The 26,063-nt window shown below is 42.6% G+C and overlaps 1 protein-coding gene across 3 annotated transcripts in view; it reads left to right on the forward strand.

The window, feature by feature from the left end:
* The window catches only part of LOC123504261 (potassium channel subfamily K member 13-like), a 56,058-nt gene that overhangs the window by 17,207 nt on the left and 12,788 nt on the right, over nt 1-26,063 (forward strand). For all 3 annotated transcript variants that reach the window (XM_045254655.1, XM_045254654.1, XM_045254656.1), the window contains exon 2: nt 5,682-6,749. In XM_045254655.1, the coding sequence (XP_045110590.1) occupies nt 5,939-6,749 (811 nt within the window). In that variant the 5' untranslated portion in view covers nt 5,682-5,938. The remainder of the gene's footprint in view (nt 1-5,681; nt 6,750-26,063) is intronic.

The raw sequence follows: 26,063 nt of genomic DNA on the forward strand, positions 1-26,063 counted from the left end.
ACCAGCCAAAAGTTAATAAGAAAACTTTGAGCGATCTTCACATAATTGCTCTTGGGTTAGAAAGAAGAGACCAGGTAAGGGATGAGTTTCGAAATATCCTTAGTCTTCCGAAATACCATTAGTCAATACCTGTTTGTCTTAGTTACCCCTGCGTGTTGTTCATTGCAATCAGAATCATTGAGACACGAGGTCCGAAATATCCAGTCTTCCGAAATACTCATGGTCAATACGTGCGTCTCTCAGTTACTCTTGTGTGTTGTTCATTACAGAAAGAATGAAGTTTTTAGGGGCTGTAATGGTTGTCCTTTACTTTCGCATTACTTTCACTATGTCATTATGAACAGTGGGGTTGCATCTTCTCTCTTGTTATTATTCTTATTGTTTATTTATTTATCTATCCTTATATTCAAGCATACGTAATTTGTTTTGGCTATGTTAAAAAGAACACAATAATCGAGAAACAACAGCAGGAAAATATCATGTTTTGGATTTAATTACATTTGATCTACATTCACATCCCTAGCAAATTAATTAAAGAGTTATTAGTGCACGAAAAATCTCTTAAAAACACATTAACGGATGGAAAAGTTCGGTAGCAATATACTGACAGATTACACACGAGTGACGCCATCTTCACTTAGTGGTTTACTTGGCAGGGAGGGTGGATGGGAGGGAAGTCAAGGGAAGAGAGGGGAGAGGGAAGAAGGAAGGGCGCGCGGGTCGAGGTTCCCCGTCAATTTCATCGTCAAATAGATGGTGCCATTAGCCTTCTTTGCTCTGTGAAGTCAGCCTGCCCGGATAGACTGCCGCGTCGTCTCGTTTCTGATGGGTAACATATCCGGCACCGGCCCACGCAAGTACACACGCCTAAACACCCACACGCTCACACGCCCACACACTCACACACACACCTTCCCTACACACACATTCATTCACTCATAAGATAAGATAAGATAAGATAAGATGACTTTATTGTTACATAGAGTACAACATAATTTCTTTGGGGGGAGCAGTGAGCTATACAATGCAAAAGAGAAAAAATAGATAAATAAAAAATACATGATCTAAATTAAACTAGGACTAAAAAACATATTATCATAAAGACTGACTTAACATACGGTGAGATAATACCGTTCGTTACTCATCCACTCATCCACTTATCGATCTATGAACATATTTACCTACTTACTATTCTATTATCTATTTTTGCACTGTTCCGTCTATACTGTCTATCATACCTGACGTCTTTTGCTGAGAACTTACCAGATTAAGTTAGGGTGGGTTGGGTTAGGTTGAGTTGGGATAGTTTAGGTTAGGTTAGGTTAGGTTAGGTTTTGGTTAGGTTAGCTAAGGTTAGATTAGGTTAGCTAAGGTATGGTAAGGTAAGGTTAGTTTAGGTTAAGTTAAGTTAGGTTAAGTTAGGTTAGTGCATCCCAGACTCCTTCCCGGCTTTAAGAGGAGGAGACGATACATAAATGGCACTAAGAACGCTCGTGCATGGATAAAAAACAAAAAAAGAAGCTAAATATCCCTGATAGAGAGGCTTCGAGAGAGAGAGAGAGAGAGAGAGAGAGAGAGAGAGAGAGAGAGAGAGAGAACGCATCTGTGTCTCTGAGAGGAAGGGCGTGGAGAGGTAGAAGTGTTTGCAGCCAGGATCAGCCGTCAGCCAGTTCCTCCCTCCTTCCCTCCCTCCCTCTCTCCCTCCCTTATCCCGTTCTTCTCCGCCCTTCCTCCCTCCAGTCATTGCCTATCCAGCTCCCTCATTCTGTCCCTCCAGCTGTCTTCCTTCCTCTATCCTGCCTATCCGACTCTCTCTCTCTCTCTCTCTCTCTCTCTCTCTGGGTTGTTATATTAAAATGTTGTTGCGGGTTTGTCTGTTTGTCTATTTGTCTCTTTTTTTTTTTTTATCAGTTAACGAGGTATTTTGTCTGTCTGCTAATTTTTGGTTAGCCTGTGTGTTTATTGTGCTGTCTTCGTCTCTCTCTCTCTCTCTCTCTCTCTCTCTCTCTCTCTCTCTCTCTCTCTCTCTCTCTCTCTCTCTCTCTCTCTCTAATACCCTGTTTTGCAGATCACGCACTGAAGGTCTTTGCAAACTGACTCTGTTTGCTCCTGTTGTTTATGCTCTGATTCAAGAACTGCTGAGAATATTCGCAAAATTTATGAGCTGTAAATGACCTTTCTCATTAGCTGATTAATGAAACGCGTCATGAAAGTTGCCCTCGAGTTTGAAATATCAACGTGTGACATATGTTCCGTCAGTGCACAATAGATGTTAGTGGTGTGTGTGGTTGTATTGATGTACGGCTTTCCCTCTGCTGTACAATGCTTGAATCCCTATTAATACATACTATCTTGCAGTGAAAGGAATTTAAATCCGTTTTATATCCTCTAAACTTCTAAACTTATGTCACGGCACAGAGGGAGTTAAAATGATGACTCTCCGTAGCCAATACACATGTTAGTAATGTTTCGTACTAGCTCATTAAGGGCGTTACTTTTAGGGATACTTTATATACCTATCTTCTGTAATTAATGTAGAAATCTTGTTATTCTGTCACTGAAATGATAAAAGCACCTTTAAACTTATGTGGGAATTAAAATAGTGAAGACTGTCCATTAATCCTCTGAATTCCATAAACCCTGCCCTAATGTAAATAAAATCGTCTAATCATACTCAAACTTGAGGTAAAAATGCGTCCCAGTAGGAGTTAAGAAATCAGTCCCCCTTGTCGTTTCAGTTTATAGCCCCTTATTCTGAAACACTTCTACGCCTTACTTCCATTATTTCAACAGGCTCTAGTTGACGCTACGATGGTTTTTAAGGGTGTTTGTACGCTCTAACTTATACATTATCAACAAGAGAAACATTTTAAAACCCTGCTAATCATCTCTGTGGTCTTACAAAACAGTCGTAGTTAGGGAGTGAAGTGTTCCCCTAAGCGGGCCATAGACCAACAAGATCTACTAATACCAACTAACACCAGTCCTTGCACGGCCACTGACTCTACATGGGTGGTGGGTTGTATGGGAAGGAACTCTGAAATTTAAGAAGCGCGTCATCCTGTGGGCAGTTGCTTTTTCAGATGGTGGGAATGGCATATGTTAGATGTTTTCACTTTTATGTGCAGAAGCTCGTCTTTAAAATCCACAGTGTCGGGAGGGTCTTGCGAGGCGGAGCTGGAACTGTGGTGGGCAGGAAGGGTTGGGAGGAGGTATAGGAGGAGGAGCAGGAGGAAGATGGAGTGGGCTTGTGGACTGCAGTGAAGGCATGCCAAACTTAGGAAAGGAAGTGCTGAGTTAGTCGTACTGGTAATTAGAAAGAGGTATTGCTTGGTGTGAGGAAAATGATGATTGTGTTTATGATGTTATGATACTATTCCTCTTCCTCCTCCTCCTCATCTTCCTCATCTTCCTCCTCTTCCCACTGTTATGACCTTACCTCATCCTTCAACGCAGTGCCCTTCCTCGTCTTCTCTACGTCGACTTAGAATTTTTAACCTTTTCTCTACAAGTGCAGGCGCGGCGTTAGGTGTGTCAACATCTCGTCATGAGAATGCCAGCCTCTCAAAACCTGAAAAGCGGCGCGGTTGGTTTGATGTGAGGTATTACAAGACGGTTCCACTCTTCTCTCCTCTCCTCTCTTCTCCTCTCCTCTCCTCTGCTGCTGTATACGTTTTTCTTTTTTATATATTGTTGTAATACACTAATAATACTATCGTGCACTCAACTCCAATCTCCCATCTCATAAAATCCCTTAGCTCTTGATTTCAATAAGTGCTCGGTATGATAACTTCCCCCTATACCTGTTAGCTTCACCCAGACACTACCTATCCACTCTAGCTTTCTCCTTAACCTACCATCTTACCATGTTGCAATATAGAAAAGAAGGAAGAAATTTAGAGGAGGTTGTATAGAAGATGGATCAAGAACAAAAATATGAAAGATAGTAATGGTATAAAGTTGGTAGGCAGTTTGTACGAGTTTCTCTTCATAGTCTGCTTGTTCATTTCCTCTCTAGTCTATTTTGAATGGAGTAGTGATGGTGGTAGTAGGGGTGGTGGTGGCGGTGGTGGTGGTGGTGGGTCTTATCAAGATGTTACATATCATCTTTCTAGAAACAGTGATAGCAAAGAACATGCGAATTTACAGTTAAGTTTATCCTTTCAATTCATATATATCTGGATTTTCTACAGGATTCTAGCATATGAAGTATCAATTAACTCTCTCTCTCTCTCTCTCTCTCTCTCTCTCTCTCTCTCTCTCTCTTTCTCTCGTTAGCTCAGCGGTCACGTCCTCTCCGCTTGTTTGACTGGCTGAAGTTGCACCGCAGGTTTTCATGGCGTGCGAGGAGTCACGGTCCCACTCAGCAGCGCCCAGAGTGTGTTGTGTAACAGAGGTCAGAGCTTTACTAAGGATAGCACTAAATGAACGCTGATCTCTCTCTGGGGGGAAGGGGGTGTTGGATACAGCTCGTTGGCATAGAGTTCAGCGCGTGATCTTCAATACGGTGGGTGAATTAAATGGGCGCTGACACACACACACACACACACACACACACACACACTGCAGATGATTGTAACTCCCTCCTCTTCCTCCTTCTCTTCCTTCTCTTCCTCTTCTCTTTCCTCCTCCTCCTCCTCCTCCTCCTCCTCCTCCTCCTCCTCCTCCTCCTCCTCCTCCTCCTCTTCTTTCATTATCCTACATCTCTCACTTTACATTCAAGATCTCTATTCTACCACATTCAACTTTGTAAGAGCTGACTGTCCTTCCTGCTGATGTTCATTCATGTTTATACTGAAATTTATCCCCGTGGAAGAAAAGGAGAAAGGGAAGCCAATACGGTGAAGGATCCGTGTTCAGAAACGCTTTGCTCTCTCACTACGACTATTTTCCAAGGCCACAGAGATTACTAGCTGGGTTCTCAAGAGTGTTTTTCCAGTTGTTAATGTAGAAATCTTGTCACTCTGTCTGTAGAACCGTAAAATATCTTAAAAATTTATTGTAAATTTAGAAAAAAGCCTTTTGAAATAGTGAAGGTGAAGTACAAAAGTGTTTGAGAATACGAGTAGGTTCTGAAGGAGATGCCGCGTACCTTTCTTCCAAACTGCGGCTCTAAGATACGTAAACAGTGCATGGGTAGCGCAGGAAGGTTCTCTCGATACACTTCAGTTCCATTCCGCGATAACCCGAGGCGTGGGAAAGAAAGCGTGCAGGGTAAAAATGAAAGCAGTTTGATCTTGATAACTTGCGTCTTACCGGACTCGCCACGACCAGGGAAGACACCAACAAGGGCCCCATTGTGACTTGTATTGCTCTTGTTCCTTCCCTTTTGTGTTTCCTGCGTCGTGTGTGCGATAGTGGCGTGTGAGTTTTTCCGGTAGCGCTTTTTTTTCGTGATTCTTGTTCATTTTGGTCCTGTTGATGTTGCTGTGGTGTTATAACTCAGTCAGTTTTGATTTTTACTTTGTGTTATTCTCGAAACTTTAGTGTACAACCATCCATAGAAATTTAGAGTGATTTGTATGACTAGAGAGAGAGAGAGAGAGAGAGAGAGAGAGAGAGAGAGAGAGAGAGAGAGAGAGTCTATGGAATACTTATCATATATTGCGTACTTCCTTAATTTAGTAGGTTGTGTTCAAGGTGAGCCCAAACACTAACACGGTCTTGTATTCTCTTTTCAGGATCTCGTCTCATCTAGTCCACCGAAAACGTGATAATGTCGATTAAGAAACTATATTCCTCAAGTGTCATTTGATAGTTGCTGCTGCTGCTGCTGCTGCTCTTGCTGCTGCTCCTGGCTGTGTTGTATATCTTGCCTGAGGCACGAGAGAGATAACGCTTTGGTCAGCCCATCGGGAACAAGAGTGGCGGGAGAAGCCTGTAGTGCCGCCTGGCCTGTTATGATGAGGCAACGGAGAACGTGGCTTGGCTCCCTCAAATGCCCAGCCACATAGTGACTCCTCGTGGGGATTCCCCGCAGGGCAGGGTGGCAGATCTGGCACGGTCGGGAAGAGTGAGTGGGGCCGGGGCTGTGGGTGAGGGTGGAGGAGATGCAGCTCAGCCCCAAGCTCAGACACAAAACAAAGGCAAGATCTGGACAGTGGACGGGTGGACGGCAGGCGACCAAAAGAAGGTCGTGTCGCGCCATCACAGCAAATCCAACAACTTGAACAGTGGCACAAGTAGCTCTGACAGCGACAGCTACTCTGGAGGAAGTTCTGACAGCAGCACAGAGGACACCACCACCAGTGGAGGCAGCCTCGGCTGTGGGCGGGGATGGGTACGATCGGAAGATTCCGGCCTCTGTTGTGGCTGTATGTGCTCAAAGACACCTGAAGGTGTACCGAACAAGACTAACGTTGACGGGTCAGTTTTATCTGGTAGAAGACAACTGGGCTTAAGCCGCCGAGCAAAATGTTCTCGTGCTCTGATCTTGAAAGAGGACAACGCCCGCTTCCTGCTGCTGGCGCTGGTGCTGCTGCTGTACATGGTGTTCGGTGCCCTGGTCTTCGAGGCCTTTGAGGAAGGCAATGAAATAAGCGAAAGAGACGATTACTTGAACCAATACTCCAGTTCCCTCCAGGAGCTGAAGAAGGACATTGCCAGGAACAACGTGAGCCTCAGTCAAGTGGAGGACCTCTTGTACATTTGGGGCAACATGACGGACGACGGCCACAAGATGCACGGCAGGCGTCGCTGGGACTTCGCCGGGAGTTTTCACTTCGTCTACACGGTGGTGTCAACTATCGGTGAGTACTGCATAGTCTTCCCTCCTTGTGTTCAGTGGCAACAGATTCATACAAATATTCTCATGTAGCTTTTTCGTGTGTGGCGTGCAATCGTGTTTTCTTATGACGGTCTCTACTTGAATACCAGCCATACACGTCACCAAACCCAAAGTACAGCACACACGCACATCACCCGAAGCAGGCACGTAGGTGTAGCATAGTTTTACGCTTGATAATGGAATGGAGGTTCTGGGAAAGCCAAACACCGACCCTCTCCTTCCCTGCCTGCGTGGGTGAAGAAGGAAGAGTGGAACCGTGAAGAATGTGTGACCGTGGAAAGTTTAGTGTTTGTTTTAAGTGGCGGGAGAGGCTACTACTACTACTGCTGCTACTACTACTACGACTACTTCTACTACTACTACTACTACTACTACTACTACTACTACTACTACTACTACTACTACTAATGATAATAACAAAATAATTAAGAAAATAATGATATGAGTAATTTCGTTGATTATGGTAATTAGAGACAATTCTACTGTCCCCTCACTGTGTGTATGTATGTATGGACAGTATTTCTCTCTCTCTCTCTCTCTCTCTCTCTCTCTCTCTCTCTCTCTCTCTCTCTCTCTCTCTCTCTCTCTCTCTCTCTCTCTCTCTCTCTCTCTCTCTCTCTCTCTCTCTCTCTCTCTCTCTCTCTCTCTCTCTCTCTCTCTCTCTCTCTCTCTCTCTCTCTCTCTCTCTCTCTCTCTCTCTCTCTCTCTCTCTCTCTCTCTCTCTCTCTCTCTCTCTCTCTCTCTCTCTCTCTCTCTCTCTCTCTCTCTCTCTCTCTCTCTCTCTCTCTCTCTCTCTCTCTCTCTCTCTCTCTCTCTCTCTCTCTCTCTCTCTCTCTCTCTCTCTCTCTCTCTCTCTCTCTCTCTCTCTCTCTCTCTCTCTCTCTCTCTCTCTCTCTCTCTCTCTCTCTCTCTCTCTCTCTCTCTCTCTCTCTCTCTCTCTCTCTCTCTCTCTCTCTCTCTCTCTCTCTCTCTCTCTCTCTCTCTCTCTCTCTCTCTCTCTCTCTCTCTCTCTCTCTCTCTCTCTCTCTCTCTCTCTCTCTCTCTCTCTCTCTCTCTCTCTCTCTCTCTCTCTCTCTCTCTCTCTCTCTCTCTCTCTCTCTCTCTCTCTCTCTCTCTCTCTCTCTCTCTCTCTCTCTCTCTCTCTCTCTCTCTCTCTCTCTCTCTCTCTCTCTCTCTCTCTCTCTCTCTCTCTCTCTCTCTCTCTCTCTCTCTCTCTCTCTCTCTCTCTCTCTCTCTCTCTCTCTCTCTCTCTCTCTCTCTCTCTCTCTCTCTCTCTCTCTCTCTCTCTCTCTCTCTCTCTCTCTCTCTCTCTCTCTCTCTCTCTCTCTCTCTCTCTCTCTCTCTCTCTCTCTCTCTCTCTCTCTCTCTCTCTCTCTCTCTCTCTGACATGCAAGGCGTGAATTCCAGTGTGCTATTCCAAGGGCGCCCTATGGATCAATTTAGGCCTACATAACTCTTGCCTTTTTTTCTGTGGCTCGTCAATATCCGGATGGCCTTGTCTATAGGTCGCAGTGGTGGTGATGGAGGTGGTGGTGTATGTGTGTGTGTGTGTGTGTGTGTGTGTGTGTGTGTGTGTGTGTGTGTGTGTGTGTGTGTGTGTGCAGTAGTAGTGGTTGTAGTAGATAGCCACGCCATCTAATATTTACATAGTGTGCGGGTTGCAAGTAATGAAGCCTTTTGGTGGTACAGTAAATAAGTAGTGATGATGACTCTTGGATCGCTTGCTGCAGTGTTTCTTTCACTAGATGATAACAGCGAGACTTACACGTGGCAATGATGTTCCTTTTGCCTGCCTTGCCTTCAGGTCATGTCTTTCTCTGGTAAACTCTGGCACTCCCTACCTGCTTCTGTATTTCCAACTTCCAATGACTTTAAGAGGAAGGTTTTAAGACATTTATCATTTCATTCTGCTTAACTCTACAAGAGGACTAACAACTAAGTGGGCCTTTTATTCAGTTCTATGTTGCCCTTGGCCAGTTTTTCACTCTAACATGAAAAAAAATGCACTCGTGATACAGTCGGGATCATAATCAAAGGATTCCAAACACTGTTCTCTTTTACTTCCTACTTGAATTTTAACCTTTTCACTGCGACACGAAACAATTAAAAGCATCAGAAGCAATCCATGAAGTCTTTATAAGCATTAACAACTGAGTTAGTGATGAAAATTTAATATGTTTTGCAATGTCTTCCTAGTTTAAGAATACAATGTGGCTGTAGAACAAGTAAAGATGTCTCAGAATGATCGCCAATTAAGGGGAGGTGTATCAAATGGCAGTGAGAGTATTAAGAGCTCTGTGGGGAGATTGTAGATGAAATGACTTGATACTGAGGGAAAACAAGGCTGTGAAAGGAACGTGGGAAGGGGGGGAAGGGATACACGTCTATGGATGAGTACTTTATTGCTTGACTAGTTTCGCCTCACAGTTTCTTCAGAGGAAATCATTTACAGTGAAAGGAATGGATGCGGCAGGTTACTTGACTTCTGACCGAGACTCTTTATCTATGAGGAAAAAAGTGTCACAGTTTATCTGATTATATTTTGACTGCATATTTAATTCACTCATTTCACTTTGACAGAACAGTTCAAAAGATATACATTCAATTTTATGATTGAATATTTCATTTGACTACTACGGAACGCCTCAAAATATCCTTTACAAATATAACCAGCAAGTAACCTTTTGATATCATGATTAACTCTTTATAAATTCACGTCTATTTTCTCCCCATCCCCCTTTACCAGGCTACGTCCCCCTAGTAACCAATTAAACACGTGGAGGGAGCGCTATCTTATCGGCAAGACCCTTATCGTTATTGCTTTCCCATCACTCCATCCTCCCATCCATCCTGATCCCCTTTACAATCATCCTGCACAAGAGTCACCCTCAGACCGCCACTAGTAGTTACGTCAGCTGTGTAGTTGTGTAGTGTATTCAGGTAGTTAGCTCCTCGAAGACCCAGTGCTAGTAGTTGAGATAATCGAGGTCAGTTTGTCACTTTGTCGACCTGATAGATTAAGAGGGGACGTGATAGAAGTAATTAAACCCCTTCAGTACTGTGACACATCTTTACCATGAGTTTTATGTATGATTAGACGGTTTTATTTACATTACGAAGGGTCTATGGAGATCAGAAGTTTCATGGCCATAGTCTTCACTATTTTAATTCCACACATAAGTTTCTGAAGCTGTATAAAATCACTAAATAGTAAACAGAATGAATAGGAAAACGTGTCATGGTACTGAAAGGGGTTAAGTGGTAAAAGGGATATGGCGTGAGCAGAATTTTCGGTGTCAGTATAATCAGGATAGAGTAAGAAATCATGCGTTCAAACTTGAAACAGGAAGGTTCAAGGAAGAAAGAGGAATGAAACCAGCGTATGTTTCAATGTCACACTCTCCTGGAATGTACTTCGGATTCCAGAAAAATAGATTGGAATGTTGCCGGCACGTGCTGGTAAACAAAACGTAGCTAATGAAGGTCGTGCACCTGGCGGCACCAACCAACCAGGTATTAATTCCTTCACACATTTCATCTCCTATTTTATCAAGCAGTAGAGAAAGTATTTAAGTCACACTAGAAATAAACGAAACAAGCTAAAGAATATAGAACAAATAGACACACCGTAATTACACTCTGGAGTTAACAACAATCAGAGGTAAATTGTATAAATGAAATCAAAGAAAAAGGAATAGGAAGGCAAGGAGGGAAGAACCGTGTGTAAGGACAGTCAACTCCGAGCCACTTTGGAGTAGACGCAACTTTTTGTGTAACATTGTAAAGAGAAGTCACTCAGTAAAAACACGAACTTGGAATGCGTCTTTTGTGTTCGCTCATCAAAGAGGCATTCTAAAAGTTTTCCGCTATAATGTGGGATAGAATACATGAACAACGAGGCAACGGTCCTTCATATAGTCAACTATTTTTCTTGAGTGTGTAAAGCACGAGGCAGAAGAAGAAGATGCAAACAAAGGCCCATATTCTGGAACACTTTCGCGCCACACCTTCACTATTTTCAAAGGGCTCTAGTTGAAGTATTTAAGGGTGTACAGACACGATTAGTCGAGTTTTAAAGAGTATTTGTCCTGTTGATAATGCAGAAAACTTGTTAACGTGTCACTAGAATCACAGAAACATCCTTAAAAAACCTGCGTCACTTCAAATAGAGCCCTTTGAAAATAGTGAAGAGGCAGAGCGGAAGTGTTTCAGAATACAAACACAGCAGTACATTTTCCCATTCCTCGCATTACTAAACCTTTCATTCTGCGTGTTTTTTTTACCCACCCATTATCCTCTTCCCGGGTCTTTCATCCCGCGGGTTCTATTTCCTCTTCTTATCCTGTTTAGCTTTGGCTCTCATTTCACGGTTTTTTTTTTTTTTTCCCCGTCGACTTTACTCATTTGCATGTCTCTAATGTGACTAATTTTCCTGGCTCGCCGCTTTTCATTCTTCCCTCTCATTGTATCCTTTGGTCACGCCGCGCACTCCATTCTTTGGTTTCTGTGAGAGCATTGTACCAGCTAACCAGTTTGAGTTTGTATGTGTTGATATATCTATCTAGCTATTTACTTTTCGTGCCTTTTTAGATACATGGATAGAAAGATAGATAGATAGATAGATAGATAGATAGATAGATAGATAGAGAGAGAGAGAGAGAGAGAGAGAGAGAGAGAGAGAGAGAGAGAGAGAGAGAGAGAGAGAGAGAGAGAGAGAGAGAGAGAGAGAGAGAGAGAGAGAGAGAGAGAGAGAGAGAGATACATACATATATACATAGACAGATACATAGATAGATAGATAGATAGATAGGTAGATAAATAGATAGGTAGATAGGTAGATAGATAGATAGATAGTTAGACAAGTTGATAGATAAAAGTTGAGTGATAGATTTTCTTTTGTTATTTTCTTTAACTTTGGTCGTAAGTCGCTGTCAAAGAACAGCAGGAGAACCAGATAGATGTCTCAGAAGTTCGGTACAGCCTGCAGCGACAATATGGACAGCGGTACCCGGCAGGCAGACAAGCAGACAGAAAGACAGGCACTTGTCTTATAAATATCCAACAATGTCCAACACACTCTCGTATAGGGCAAGAACGACGCATCGATGGAAAATGTATATCCATAATGTTTGCTGTCAATAAAGGAAAGGTGCGGGCAGTTGACATTTGTGTGATTTTTATGATTCAAGACATATCCTGTATTATCTGACCTGCTTATCCCCGAAGGAGTTCTATAGGAGGAAGCCCCGCCTGTAGCTGCACCACGAACTAAGCTACAAGGGTCGTTTGTCTGCCGGAACACTGGAACACACTGTACATAAAGAAGAAATAGATGGACATGTTGAAGATGATATAAAAGAAAAGGATGAGAAGGAGTATACCAGATCATATATTTAAGCCAGATAGCAAACACCCTTCTAGTAAAACTGCTAGAAAACTTAATCCTCATCTAACCAATTGGCAAAGAATGACAAGGAAGAGGACAAGGAGGAAAAGGAGGAGGAGGAGGACTAACAGCAGAAGTACGAGTAGAAGCAACAATCACAATGGCATTAGTAGAGACGCAGGCGCTGATACACACTTGTGAGTTTCGTGTGCATAAACTGAGAGATGGCTACAGATATTTTTAGGAGCGCTAACCTTCTCTACTGGGGATCTGGGGGTTTGTGAGACGGGGAGGGGAGGTAGCAGTGGTTGTGATAGTGTTGGTGTCGCTGTGACTGACGTGAAGGACGGCCGGCAGCGGTGAGGGGGAGGCGTAGCTGTATAGTTTGTGGTCCCCTCGCGATACCAGGTAGGTAGGATGGTACGGGGAAGAGGATGATTCTTTATGCATAAATGCCAGCAACCAGGGAAGGAGGGAAAGGTCGGGCACGTCATAGGCTTGGTTATTCCTGAACAAAGAAAGCAAACAGGCGGGTAGAAGGGAGGACAAGTGGAAGTGTACGGTAGAGTAAGGCATGAGAGATTGACGGCTTGTTGACGATATTGCTGGTTGGTTTGTGGTGTTACTGTAGCGTTGACACTGAGGACATATCAAAGAGTGAGAGACAGAGAGAGGGTAAGAGAGAGAGAGAGAGAGGGAGTCAAGGGTTTCTCTCTCAGGTTGTTTACCACAAGTCGCACTTCATCTCGATCTTTCCTCGACATAATTCCACTGAGATGACTTGAGGCTGGCGGAATAATCTCAGTCTCTCTTCCTTGTTCCTAATTGTGGAATGGAAAGCAGAAAAGGAGACTTGGGAAGTTTCTTGTATCATTATCATTATAAGTAGTGGTAGTAGTAGTAGTGTTAGTAGTAGTGTTAGTAGTAGTAGTTAGTAGTAGTAGTAGTAGTAGTAGTAGTAGTAGTAGTAGTAGTAGTAGTAGTTCTGTCATTGGTGCTGTTTTTTTTTTTTTTTTCACCTAATGGCAAGATAAATATTTCAAGCTGGAGGGAAACAGTGAGTCATGGCATGAGTTGTAGCGCCGTGCATAATACAAAGGTCCGTATTCAGAAACGCTTTGCTCTCTCACCACAATAATTTTCCAAGACCACAGAAATGATTAACGAGATTTTCAAGAGTGTTTCTACAGTTAATAATATAGAAATCATGTCATCCTGCATCTAGAACTGTAAAAACACCGCAATAAACTCGTGTAAACTCAAATAAAGCCTTTTGAAATAGTGGAGGTGAAGCGCAGAAGTGTTTGAGAATACGAGCCAAAGCGTTACTGGGGTTACTGGTGGCGGTGTTGTATGGATAGTGGACGCAGGGGAAAGGGGCCGCTCATCAGTGTCTCGGTGCCGCCTCCCTAGCCACTTCACTACTCCCGGAACAACACAGGAAAGTCCCCAGCCAGTGGTAATTGCGATCAATACTCCCATTTGGTGCATAAACCTCGTCTACTCACGATTACACAACTTACTAGACCAGCTGCCCGTCCCTGCTCATGACTTTTCCTCATGTTCTGGCTGCTTTATTGCCCACCACAGCAAATATATGAAGGAAAACGATCTTATGATATCCTGCACTAAATTAGCGTTTCCTGTAACATAATTTCTCTGTATGCAAATTTTCACTCTCTGTTCACTGGAAAACAGAATAAGAACCTGATATTTCGTAGCGTAGTTCATATAAACCCCTTCAATACTGAGATACATTTCTATTTTGAGTTTTGGGCATGATTAAACCACTTTATTGACATTAGAAAGGGTCTATGGAGATCAGAAGATTAATGCCCACACTCTTCACAATTTTAATCCCCAAACAAGTATCTGAAGCTGTGTAAAATCACTAAATAGTAAGCAAAATGAATGTGGAAACGCGTCATTGAACTGAAAAGGTTAAACGAACGATTCCAGAACTGTAAGAAAAGCCGCGTTCCCAAAAACCTCTCAGTATTCAAGTATTAAAGTAGCTTAAGCGGTAGGAAGAGAAGAGAAACAGTACAAGGCGGAGCGGAGAGTCCCTATGTTTGCCCCGTGAAAGAGATGAAGGGATGAATATACTGCTTAACTCCTGCATTAATAAGGTAGGCAGGATAATGATGGGAGCGAGTAGAAAGGCTTGTCAAGTGGGCGAGGGCAGGAAGAAGGGGAGCGCATTTTATACAACATCAAAGGAACAACAGCCACGAAAAGAGCGGTAGAGGATAGCAGACGATGCAACACTGCCACAAACCTAACCTAGCTTAACTTGCCATAGAGAGAGAGACAGACAGACAGACAGTAAGAGAGGCACAAGCAAAAAAAAATACAGGCATCCGTATATATTCTTTTGTGCAATATTTTAGGTCCGTATTCAGAAGCACTTTACTCTCTCACCACGACTGCTTTCCAAGACCAAAGGGATTTTTTTTTATGTTTTGGCCTATAGCGCTTGTAGGCACACTTGAAGAGAATGTAGGAAACGCTGTTCAGCTTCCGCGCATTAGTGGCCCAGGCAATTTTATTTATAGTGGTACCCATATTAGGGCCCATATCACCACCCAAGCGCATCTTTGGTGTAACCATCTAGAACCTGGGTATCATGGTGACATATAGGTAACTTTAACCACTCGACAAATGGCATATCTTCAAAGCAGTATGTGGTGGGATTCAAACCTTCGCGTGGACGTCTGGCCGAACCCACGCTCACCACCTTATCCACTACGCCACCGCCTCCCTAAACGAATGATTCCAGACCAGTAAGAGAAGCCGCGTTCCCAAAAAACTCTCAGTATGATTAGTGGAGTTTTCATGAGTGTTTCTCCAGTTGATAATGTAGAAATTTTGTCAATCTGCCTCTAGAAACGTTAAAAACACCTTAAAAAAAAAACTCGTGTAAATTCAAATAAAGCCTTTTGAAATAGAGGAGATGAAGTACAGAAGTGTTTCAGAATATGAACCTCTATTTCGTAAAATACGGACTCGCCAGTAACTTGAATTTCCAGTAAAACGTGGAATATTTTCGTCGTTTTAACAGAAAGAATTAATCATGGCTGTGTTTCGCCAGGTGTCACGTTACAGGTGTTGTTTTTAATCCCACGAAACAAAGTCTATTTTTGTTCATATTTGTTGATTTATGTTGCTTAGTTTATGTAATTATGGTTCTGTGTGTGTGTGTGTGTGTGTGTGTGTGTGTGTGTGTGTGTGTGTGTGTGTGTGTGCTGTTGTAGTTGATGGAAAACCAGACGAATACTTTTATTTTTTTGTATTGTTTCTGATTTTTATTTCCAAGAGGTTGAAACAAGTTATCTTTTCCACAGTGGCTTAAAATTCTACGCAGTTGATTTGATAGAAAACGAAAGATCAATGTGAGACAGGAAGCACGGAAAGGAAAGCGCGTTAACTCAGACTAACTTAATTCCTTCAGCAACAGGACGCGTTTTCATATTCGTTCTGCTTAATATTTGATGTTTTTATACTGCTTCAGAAATTTATGAGAGGAATAAGATAGTGAGAACTCTAGCCAGTATTCTTTTGACATCCATAGACCCTTACTAATGCAACTAAAATCGTCTAATCGTACCCAAAAATCAAGGTAAAAATGACTTCCAGTACTGAAGAGGTTAATGCGAGTCAAGAAGCAAGGAAAGGAGAGCAGGTGATGAACCGAGACTAATTTATCCTTTTCAGTACAAAGAAGAGTTTTTATATTCATTCTGCTTACTACTTGATGCTTTTAAACTGCTTCAGAAACATATGTTGTGGTTAGAACAGTAAAGACTCTGTCCAGTAATCTTTTGACTTCCATAGACCCTTCCTAATGTAAATAAAATAGTCTAATCATACACAAAACTCAAGGTAAAAAATTGTTGCAGTACTGAAGGGGTTAATGCGACGCAGGAAGCCGAAGGAAACGGAAGCGTGTGGTGAACCCAGACTGACTTAAATATGACGCAGGAAGTATAGGCAGGAAGTAGTTAGGGAATTCAGTCAGACACCTGCAGTTTTCTGACGTGCTGACATTAACGAGAAGGTCGAAGAAATAGATGTGTTGATTATTCATGTGTCTATTCCGGGTAACTGTGTAATTGTTACTATAAGTTTGCACACTCAATCATCTTGTGTTCTTTCTATTGTCATCAGTATTTAGTTTCTCACGTTCTGTTTACATTCACACCATTTTTTCACTCGTCACTATTAGTTGAAAGAAAAATGTCACTACTACGTGGTCTCCCCTGCAATATAAGAGCTCAACTAATTTTTGTCGAGAGCTTTCACATTTTGTCTCTCAGTTCGCTTGACACACACCACACACACACACACACACACACACACACACACACACACACACACACACACACACACACACACACACCTCATTACGTAGGTTCTTTTCGTCTCCTGCCTGTCGTCACTTGCCACACAGGCGAGCATGTTCATGTAAATAGTTTTCAGGTTCGTACACGTTGCAAGGTTTGAGGATTTTTATTGTGTGCAATGGATAACTGTCTTTAGGATTAGGTACCGTAACCTCTTCAGTACCGTGACGCGTTTTCATATCTATTCTGCTTACTATTTGGTGATTTTACACAGCTTCAAAATCTTATGTTAGGATTAAAACAGTGAAGGCTCAGGCCATTAATTTTCTGTTCTCCATACAGCTAACTAATGGAAATAAATTAATCTAGTCATACCCAAACTTAAGGTAAAAAAGTGACCCAGTAATGAAGGGGTTAATGGGACGCTATTTAATGCATCCAAAGGGGAAATAACGATACGCGCATGATAAAGAAGGAACGGTGTCAGTGATCGGTGTGCCAGTTGTGCAAATGTTGTACAATCAATTGCAATTACTCAGGTGTCAGCCTCTCACGGTTACCTACTTTGCATCTTTCACGTATTGATTTCTTTTAATTCTAGGGCTTGGATATGAATGAAGCAACCTGAATAGGGACGTAGCTCCTTTTTAATTCCTAATAATGGCCGCTGTGGAGTGAAATATAAAGACAAAGTAATGATCTCAGGTGACACAATTATATATGAGAATATTACCGAACAGCACTGAATGGAATGTTAACCCCCTTCAGTACTGGAACGTATATTTATCTCGAGTTTTGGGGTACGATTAGACGATTTCATTTAAATAAGGAAGAGTCTATGGGGATCAGAAAATGAATAGGCAGAGTCTTCACTATTCTAATCCCCATACAGGTTTCTGCATAAAATCACCAAATAGTAAGCAGAATAAATATAAAAACGCGTCCTGGTACTGAATGGGGTTAACGACAGCCTCTCCTCCAACACAACTAATTCTCCAGCCACACACTTACGCCTACAACAACGCTCTGTCCAACCCTGCGAGTTAGAAAGCGTTCCTCTCACTCCGCCCATGCAAGTAGCGTCTGCAGTAAGACTTAATGCGAGTCAAGGCAGGCAAGCTTTCAATTATTCAGCGCGCCTTATTGTAGATTCTCCAGTCTATTTCTGGAAAGCAGCGAGGCGACGGCGGCAGCTCGTCACATCATTCGCTGAGGCAGTTATTATGTGTCTTTTCTGGAGGATGTAGTACGTGTCAGCTTACCTCGTGGTGGGGAATGACTGGCTGATGTTCCTTGTATGGGCCATATTCTTACAGACACTTATGCTCAGAACCTCCCTACTTTCAGAATACTTTACTAGAAGCCACACGGGTTTTTTAAAGATGTTTCTACTGTTCTAGTGAGAGATTAACACTACTTTTGCATTACTGATAGGCGAAACACTCTTGAAAACCCAGTTGATCAATTCTGTGGCCTTTGAAAATAGTCGTGGTGAGAGAACAAAACATTTCTGAATATGGACTTAGATATTGCTGTCGTGAACGGGGTGGGATCATAGGGAAGCAGCAGGGGTGGTGGCTGGTCCTGTGTTTTTCTTTTGGTGACAATGGTGGTTGTGGTGATGGTGATGTAGTGGTGATGGTAACAAAAGAGTGGTGTGGTCTGTAGCTGTGGTAGTATTGATGGTGGAGAGCAGAAAGGAAGGTAGTCAGTCTGTCAGTCTTGTTAGTCTATGTATCTATTCATTTATCTATTTATGTTAGTGTATTCATGGACGGTGTGTAATCATCTGCCTACCAGTGTGATGAGGCTGGTATGCTATGTGGTGATGGTGATGGTGATGGTGGTGGTGAAGTTAGTGGTGGTTGTTGGTGGTGATTTTGTTAACCCCTTCTATACTGGGACACATTTTTTACCTTGAGATTTTCTTTTTTTTACGATTAGACCATTTTATTGACATTAGGAAGGGTCTATGAAGGTCAGAAGATTAACAGCCACAGTGGTCACTATTTCAATCTCCCACATAAGTTTCTGGAGGTGTATATAATCACCAAATAATAAACTGAATGAATGTGGAAACGGTACCGAAGAGGTTGAAATTATTAGAAAATTTTGCGTCTTGAAAAATATACGTAAGTGTCACCGAAGTTCAGAGTAGTTATCTGTATTAGAGAATAAAGTACTGGTGGTGGTGGTGGTGGTGGTGGTGGACATAGCTGGAAAGTTCACTGAAACACTCGTATAAAGTTCAGTTTCACGAGTTCACAGTAATTTTCAACACCTTCCTTATCCTCTCCCCTCGCAACATTCCTGCAAATTCTACCATGCAAGGAGAAAACGTGCAACACATGCGCGGGTTCCCTCACACCGCCACCACCATCACGTATACTAAATTTACGCCACTCACCCGCACTGCCCTTCATCCCTGTCACCTTCACACCACGACCAGGAGATTGACTCGCTTTGTTCTCCCACCACCACGATTATCAATGACTACAGAGATTATTACTCAAGTTTTTTTTATGACTTGATTTATCCCCTTCAGTACCAGGACATGTTTTCATATTTATTCTGCTTACTATTTGGTGATTTTATAGGACTTCAGAAACTTATGTGGTTATTGAAATAGTAAAGGCCATTAATCTTCTGACCTCCATAGACCCTTCCTAATGTGAATAGAATAATTTATTATCACCTAAAACTCAAGATAAAAATGCGTCCCAGTAATGAAGGGGTTAATCTATGACGTGGAAGCATTGCTAATCTATCACTGGGATCATGAAAACACCCTTAAAATTAATCAGCAAATTCCATCACACCCTTAAAAACAGTGGAGCTAAGACATTAAAACCTGAAATATCTGAGAACACGGTCCTTCACCTCGCTCCCTTCTCGGTGACGCCGAATGACAACGTACATACATATATACACATTCCTCCGCCCACGTTCGCCTCCAGGCTCAGGTCAAGACTTGCCACACGCTGACACAAGGAGAAAGACAAAGGCAGGGTTCCATCAAGATTCACACTAAGATAACATGCTTGCAGGAGCTTACCATTAACAGACTGCCGGAGCCTAAATGGAAGACGGGGAAGAGTGAAAACATGCGCAGGACTTGCTAGAAAATGCAGAAGATTTATTAGTTTTGAAGAGAAATCACCACAGACTCTTTACCGTTGCCTGCTTGGGTTTACAGGGGAATAATTACCTACTTAGCAAGTGAATTGTTTGAGAAATAGAATTATCAAGCAAGAATTCATAGTAAAAGACAAAGGTGTAGGAAGAGAAGGTAATGTAAAGTCTGCTTGTTCTAATGTCAGATAGAGTTTTGTGGAAAGAAATGCATGAAACACCAAAAAGGAAAAGGAAAGCTTAGGATTAATGCTTATCGACTGCACAAGGGTCATTAGGGCAGACCTGTCAGCTTGTGCCAATCCTTGAAGAGAAAACACCACCAATCTCATCAAGTATCTACCGTGAGTCAGTACAAATCTTGCACCATCACAGGAATGCATGAAATAGCCGGTGGTGTGTTTAGGACATCACCTCAGTACCACAGAGCCATGAGTGGACGATGCTTTGATGAACAGCTTAACAAGAATAGAAATAAAGCGTAGAATAGCACGTTCGGATCTTTACTGCGTTGTGGATAACTTACAGATTCACTTTGATATTTCTCATAAAGCTAAACTCCATTTACAATTCATTTAGACCAGAAATAAATAGCATGTGTTTTTATTGTGTTTGTACGCTAAGTATTTGATTTACTGGTTGATTACTTGGCTGGTTTGTTATCGAGGTGCCGTAAATCATTCAATCAGCTGGTTCATCAATAATTACTCAGTCAATCACGCGGATCCCTCACGTTACACTACGAACGTTACAAACTTCACACTTTCAGTTCCATTAGCTTTCAAGGAGAAGCTCAACCGGAAAAAGAAAAGCAATTGCAATCTTGATTCTTACATTTTCACGCTGGTGTTACTTTCAGTTCTCACCACTGAAGATTTTAACCAATAACGCCACATTTCAGCAAGGCGGTTTGCAGTAGAGCGTACAAAAGGAGGAAATTCTTAGACATTCGATAGATGTAAGAGTTCCTTCATTACATATTGAGAATTTCACCATCCCAGCTTTCTCTGACGTGCGATGGATGTGTGTGTTGCTTCATTGCATATAGATACACCCAAGTCACGCAGGTAGACAGTCTACCACACAAGAAGCGGTCACTGCTGAAATTTAGTGACAGAATATGTACATCATCCACATTCAATAACAAAGCTACATTTTATTCGAACCTTCCTATCTACAACTGTCGTTACATATAGGCGAGTATGGTCCGTATCCAGAAACGCTTTGCTGTCTTACCACGACTATTTCCAACGCCACAGAGATAAATTGCCGGGTTTTCAAGAGTGTTTTTCCTGTTAATAATGTAGAAATTTTGTCACTCTTCCTCTAGAACCGTAAAAACGCCCTTAAAAATTCGTGTATATTAAAGAAAAGCCTTTTGATATAGTGGAGGTGAAGCGCAGAAGTATTTGAGATTACGAGTCTATATAGTACAGTATGATACATCAGAACGGGTTCTAAGAAACATGGTGAACGCGAGGGTAAAAATAGAACAAGTTTAGTGGCTATAAGGTATTCAGTATACACCCTCCAGCACGCTATAGTCTTCCTTATTCATTGTCATGAATGCTCCACTTGTTCCATGGTTGAGGTAGAATTTCTATTTATTTATTTATTCTTTTTTTTGCAAGAGGGAAAACCGACCAAAGGCAACAGAAAATATAAAAAAGGCCCACTTGATTGCCAGTTCCCTTATAGAGTAATAGAGTTAGCTAAAAGTCTGGTTCAAATGTCTTGAAATCTCCCTCTTAAAAAAAAGTCAAATCATAGGAAGATTGAAATACAGAATCAGGCAGGGAGTTTCAAAGTTTACCAGACAAAGGTATGAATGATTGAGATTACTGATTAACTCCTACATTAGAGAATTGGACAGAATAGGGGTGAGAGGAAGAAGAAAGCACTGTGTAGCGTAAATACCTGTAATATAATCATGCTAGATTGTATCGTGCTTAGTATGTACCGTCCCTCATCATCCCAGGTTAGTGCTATGAATGTGTAAGTAGTGTCCCCTCGTTGGTAGACGCTAAAAATACCCGCATGGTAATTCATAATGCATTAGTCTTGTTAATTGCCCATGCTTTCCTTCATGTCATTCTCTTTGTCTAGGATAGCACCTTGAATGATTAATTAATGGTCATGGAGATTAGTGAATGCCCAAAATATTTACGTACATTTATCTGAAGTGCGGCGTTTTCTTAGAGAGGTCTATTTTCTTTAACCCCTTCAGTGCCAGGACATATTTTCATATTTATTCTACTTACTACTTGGCGTTTTTCCAGTTTCAGAAACTTATGTTGGGGATTAAAATAATGAAGACCCTTCCTAATGTAAATAAAATCGTCTAATCACATCCAAAACTCAAGGTAAAAATACGTTAATTGCTCCTTAGAGGCTCATATCTTCAAACAGCCATGACGAGACGTGTCGTAAGTTATAACAGTTACGTAACAGTTAGTAGAGGTGATTCTTCTCCAATGGATTATGAATAGGAAAGATTTAGATTTAAGGAACGAAAGGAAACCAAGAGATGTGTACCGTTCTTCTTGTTTGTTTGTCAATGAGTGTAGAGCAAAGGTTGGGCGCGGCGACAGTCATGTATAGCGCCACGTCTTTGTTCATGAATGTCACGTCACGTAAACACCCAATGGAAGACTAGCATCTCAGGTCAAGCCTTATTTATCCACACACAACACGTCTTTGATATTGTTAGAATTGTGATCTCTATTGCATTATTTAATAGTAATTTTATACTTGTAGTTTCTAGATTTACTTAGAGTGAATGTCTCTCCATACTTCTCTCTCTCTCTCTCTCTCTCTCTCTCTCTCTCTCTCTCTCTCTCTCTCTCTCTCTCTCTCTCTCTCTCTCTCTCTCTCTCTCTCTCTCTCTCTCTCTCTCTCTGAAAATTATTAAATATGCCTTTGTTATCTCTATTCCTATTTTCTTTAGACAGTCAACACAGAAATGGAGAGAACTTGAGGTAAAGAACATTATTTATCAGCACAGAACGCATCATCTCATAATAACAATAATTTGAGCTGCCGATAGATAAGAACGAGAAAACAAGGCGCTGATGTAATGGAAGCCAACGAGTACTGAGTAGAAATCAAAGTGAGTCATTGGTTCCTGTTCTAAAATACTTCATCAACGCACTAACACTATTTCAAAAGGTTCTAGTTAAAGGTAGACAGGTTTTTTTCAAGGTGTTTTAATGGATAGAGTGACAAATTAACGTGATTTCAGCTTTATTAAAAAATACTCCTCAGAACCCGACCAGTCAACTCGGTGACCTTGGAAAACAGTCGTAGTGAGAGACTGAAGTGCTTTTGAATACGACCTTTTGTGTCAGATATTGGGAGGTCATGGAAGGCTCGGGTACTCTTAAGAATGGGATTGGACGGTGAGTAGTGACCTTTCGGGTGGGAGCTGAGGGAAGTAAGGGAATTGGTCAGGCAAAGGTCACTCAGGAGGGTCAATGAAATAATGATGCGTTGACCTTTCCATCCACTCACTAAGGGTAGCGATCGATCTCGGCGACTACTACTTTGGTCTCGTATCAAAATAACAGTGGTATTCTTGGCCTTGAATGTGGTGTTGTGTGACCGATATATTGTCGCTCAGTCTATCTGACACTCAGCTCCTCCCTCCCAATGCGCGCGCCGCCCAGACGAGGCTTAATGTTGTCCCGTTGAAACTACTCTCCTCTGAACAAACCAAGGAGCCTTACGATAGCAGAAGTTTATGCGCTGCACCCTTAACTCCTTCAATAATGGGACGCATTTTTATCATGAGTTTTAGGTATGATTAGATGATTTTATTGATATCAGGAACGGTCTATGCAGGTCAGAAGGCTAATGGCCAGAGTTTTAACTATTTTAATCCTCACATAAGTTTCTGAAGCTGTATAAAATCGCTAAATAGTAAGCAGGATGATTATGAAAACGCGCCATGGTAATGAATGGGTTAATTAACGCATGCACTCTCTCTGACTGGCAATGTCGGCTTGTCAAGGAATTTTTGTTGACGTACTTTGTGTGTGTGTGTGTGTGTGTGTGTGTGTGTGTGTGTGTGTGTGTGTTTCACGAGTAAATGAGGAAATCCTGCAGTCGTTATTAATGGCGTACAAATTGTCAATAAGAAGGGCTAAACGATGTTGAGGAGGAAAGAAAATGGAGCAGGAGTAGGAGGTGGAGTGAAAGTCGTCTGCTCTTGAGGCTCCATAATGTTATGACGCCATCTGCCAGTCCAATCTCCTCTCTCTTTATCCCCCAACTCCGGGCGGCCCTCCCTTCCGCTTCCACTCGCCTCCACCGCCGACAACCCATCATTTCGGCTCTCAATCACATACTCAGGAAAAACTACGTTTATTTGACAAAATAAACCTGTAAATATCTGTGTATGACCTTATTGGAAAGCCATCTGCATCTTAAAGACAGATGAACGTTTCCGAGGCTCTGGTGGTATCTTGTCCTGCATTGTAGAGGTTCATCGTCATGAGCGTCTCGTGTTGTAACGCTGACAGCCACGCAGGGAATGTCTTCTTTTGGTGAGAATGATTTTAATAACAGCTGGTATCAAACACATGAATTACTGACGTATCATTACAACTCACAAGCAAAGTGTGTGTATGGGACCTGCGTGGTTGGGCCATTCACTGACAGGCGGACAAGAGCTACAGGTAAAGTACAGTACGTACAGTACAGCCTCCCCACATTGTCGCCTCACGTGTCTCCATGAGTCGCCTGCGGTAGCGCAAATGGTGTCTCAGTCCTGACCCAGTTTCTTGGGTCGCTCAGTACGGTAACCGCGGCGCCACGTGCCTTCTCACCAGATAAAGCCTTTTCTCTCCTAGCGTCCTTTAAAGATGCTGCCTTCTTTCTTTTTCCAACCTTCGTCACTTTGTTGACACCAAGACAGCGGTAACATTCACGGGTTCGTCCCCATGTGCAGTTAGCTACATAGGTGTTCCCCTCGCCACACCTTGCCATCCACGGCCTCTTGCCGTGCCTCTTGCACTGAACCAGCGCAAACACCGCCACGTGCTGTATGGTGACAAAAATTACGCCCTTTACCTTGAAGCAAACAAGGTACTTCAAACAAAAACAAAAAGGAAATGTGATAAGAATCAGACTAAGTAAATAATGCATAGAATAAACACATTTCTGGCGAAAAACTTGAAATGGTCGCTCCTTGGTGGTCGAATATTTTGTATAACCAACCGTGCCTCTCCACACAGTAGGCAGAGCGTCCTTATGTCTTTTCCCCTTGTTCCCTGACTAACAAATGAACCTCTGATGTGATGCATGATAGGAAGCTGCCTCGTGTTGTGGATGGACTCTGTAAACACCATCTGTGCTCCAAGGAAAGGATATCTAACACTAGCGGAGCAGCTTAGGGACTTATGCTTCCTTGTGTGTGTGTGTGTGTGTGTGTGTGTGTGTGTGTGTGTGTGTGTGTGTCACAGGGAACTACTTCAAATTATAAAACAAGGCGGGAGTGTGTTGGGCGGCGCGAGGCTGAGGCAGGGCGAAGAAACCTTCCCTATTAACCCAGACGCCTCCTGACGTGGAAGGCGAGTCAACAGAGTGATAAACATCCCAGGAGTGGCGAGGTGTATTCACGCCGGAGTTGTGGCCGTCCGGAGTATACAAAAGCCAATGTTTGCTCAATTACAGTCCCTTTCTTCCCGACTCTCCCTCCCCACAACACCCGCCGCCCGAGCTTACCAGGAGCCCTCGCTGCCTCCTCTTCTCCTCCTTCTTCTTCTTCCTCTGAACTCTTAAAATAATGGATTGCACTAATTCTTTCCTTTCTGACTTTGTATGCTGAAGTGAAGTGTAACTCAAGTGTTTGCGTCCCTTCTTTGGTGTCTATGTGGGTAATCTTTTCCCAGCGTAGCCTTTCTCCATCCCTTCCTTCCTTACTTACTGACTTCGCGGGAGCTGTGAAGGGAATGAGTTAGCGGGGTTTTGTGACGTTCAGGAAGGGAACTAAATACTGCTGAACATGAGGACTCACAGCGACCACGTCCAGGCGGTACAGAGGAAGCACACAGAAATGAAAGCAAGAGAGAGAGAGAGAGAGAGAGAGAGAGAGAGAGACAGAGGCAGAAGTGCAAAACAAAACACTACCAACTCCTTTCTCGCGGACCCTGAAAGAACAACCAAGACCTGACCCTAATAATGCTCTTGAAGATGTTGAGAGCTTTGTTGACCGGTTACTTTGCGACTCTTTCTTTCTCTCTCTCTCTCTCTCTCTCTCTCTCTCTCTCTCTCTCTTTCCGTTTTCTTGTTTTTTCTGTTCTTTTTTAAGGCTTTTGTCCTTCCTCTGGGTGGTTTAGACGTGTTCCCCAGCTGGTGTGTGTCTGTACCGCGTCTCTCCGGCTCTCCTCCCCTCACTACAGCAGGTTTTGCCTCT

The sequence above is a fragment of the Portunus trituberculatus genome, chromosome 15 (assembly GCF_017591435.1).
Source record: "Portunus trituberculatus isolate SZX2019 chromosome 15, ASM1759143v1, whole genome shotgun sequence".
NCBI lineage: Eukaryota > Metazoa > Arthropoda > Malacostraca > Decapoda > Portunidae > Portunus > Portunus trituberculatus.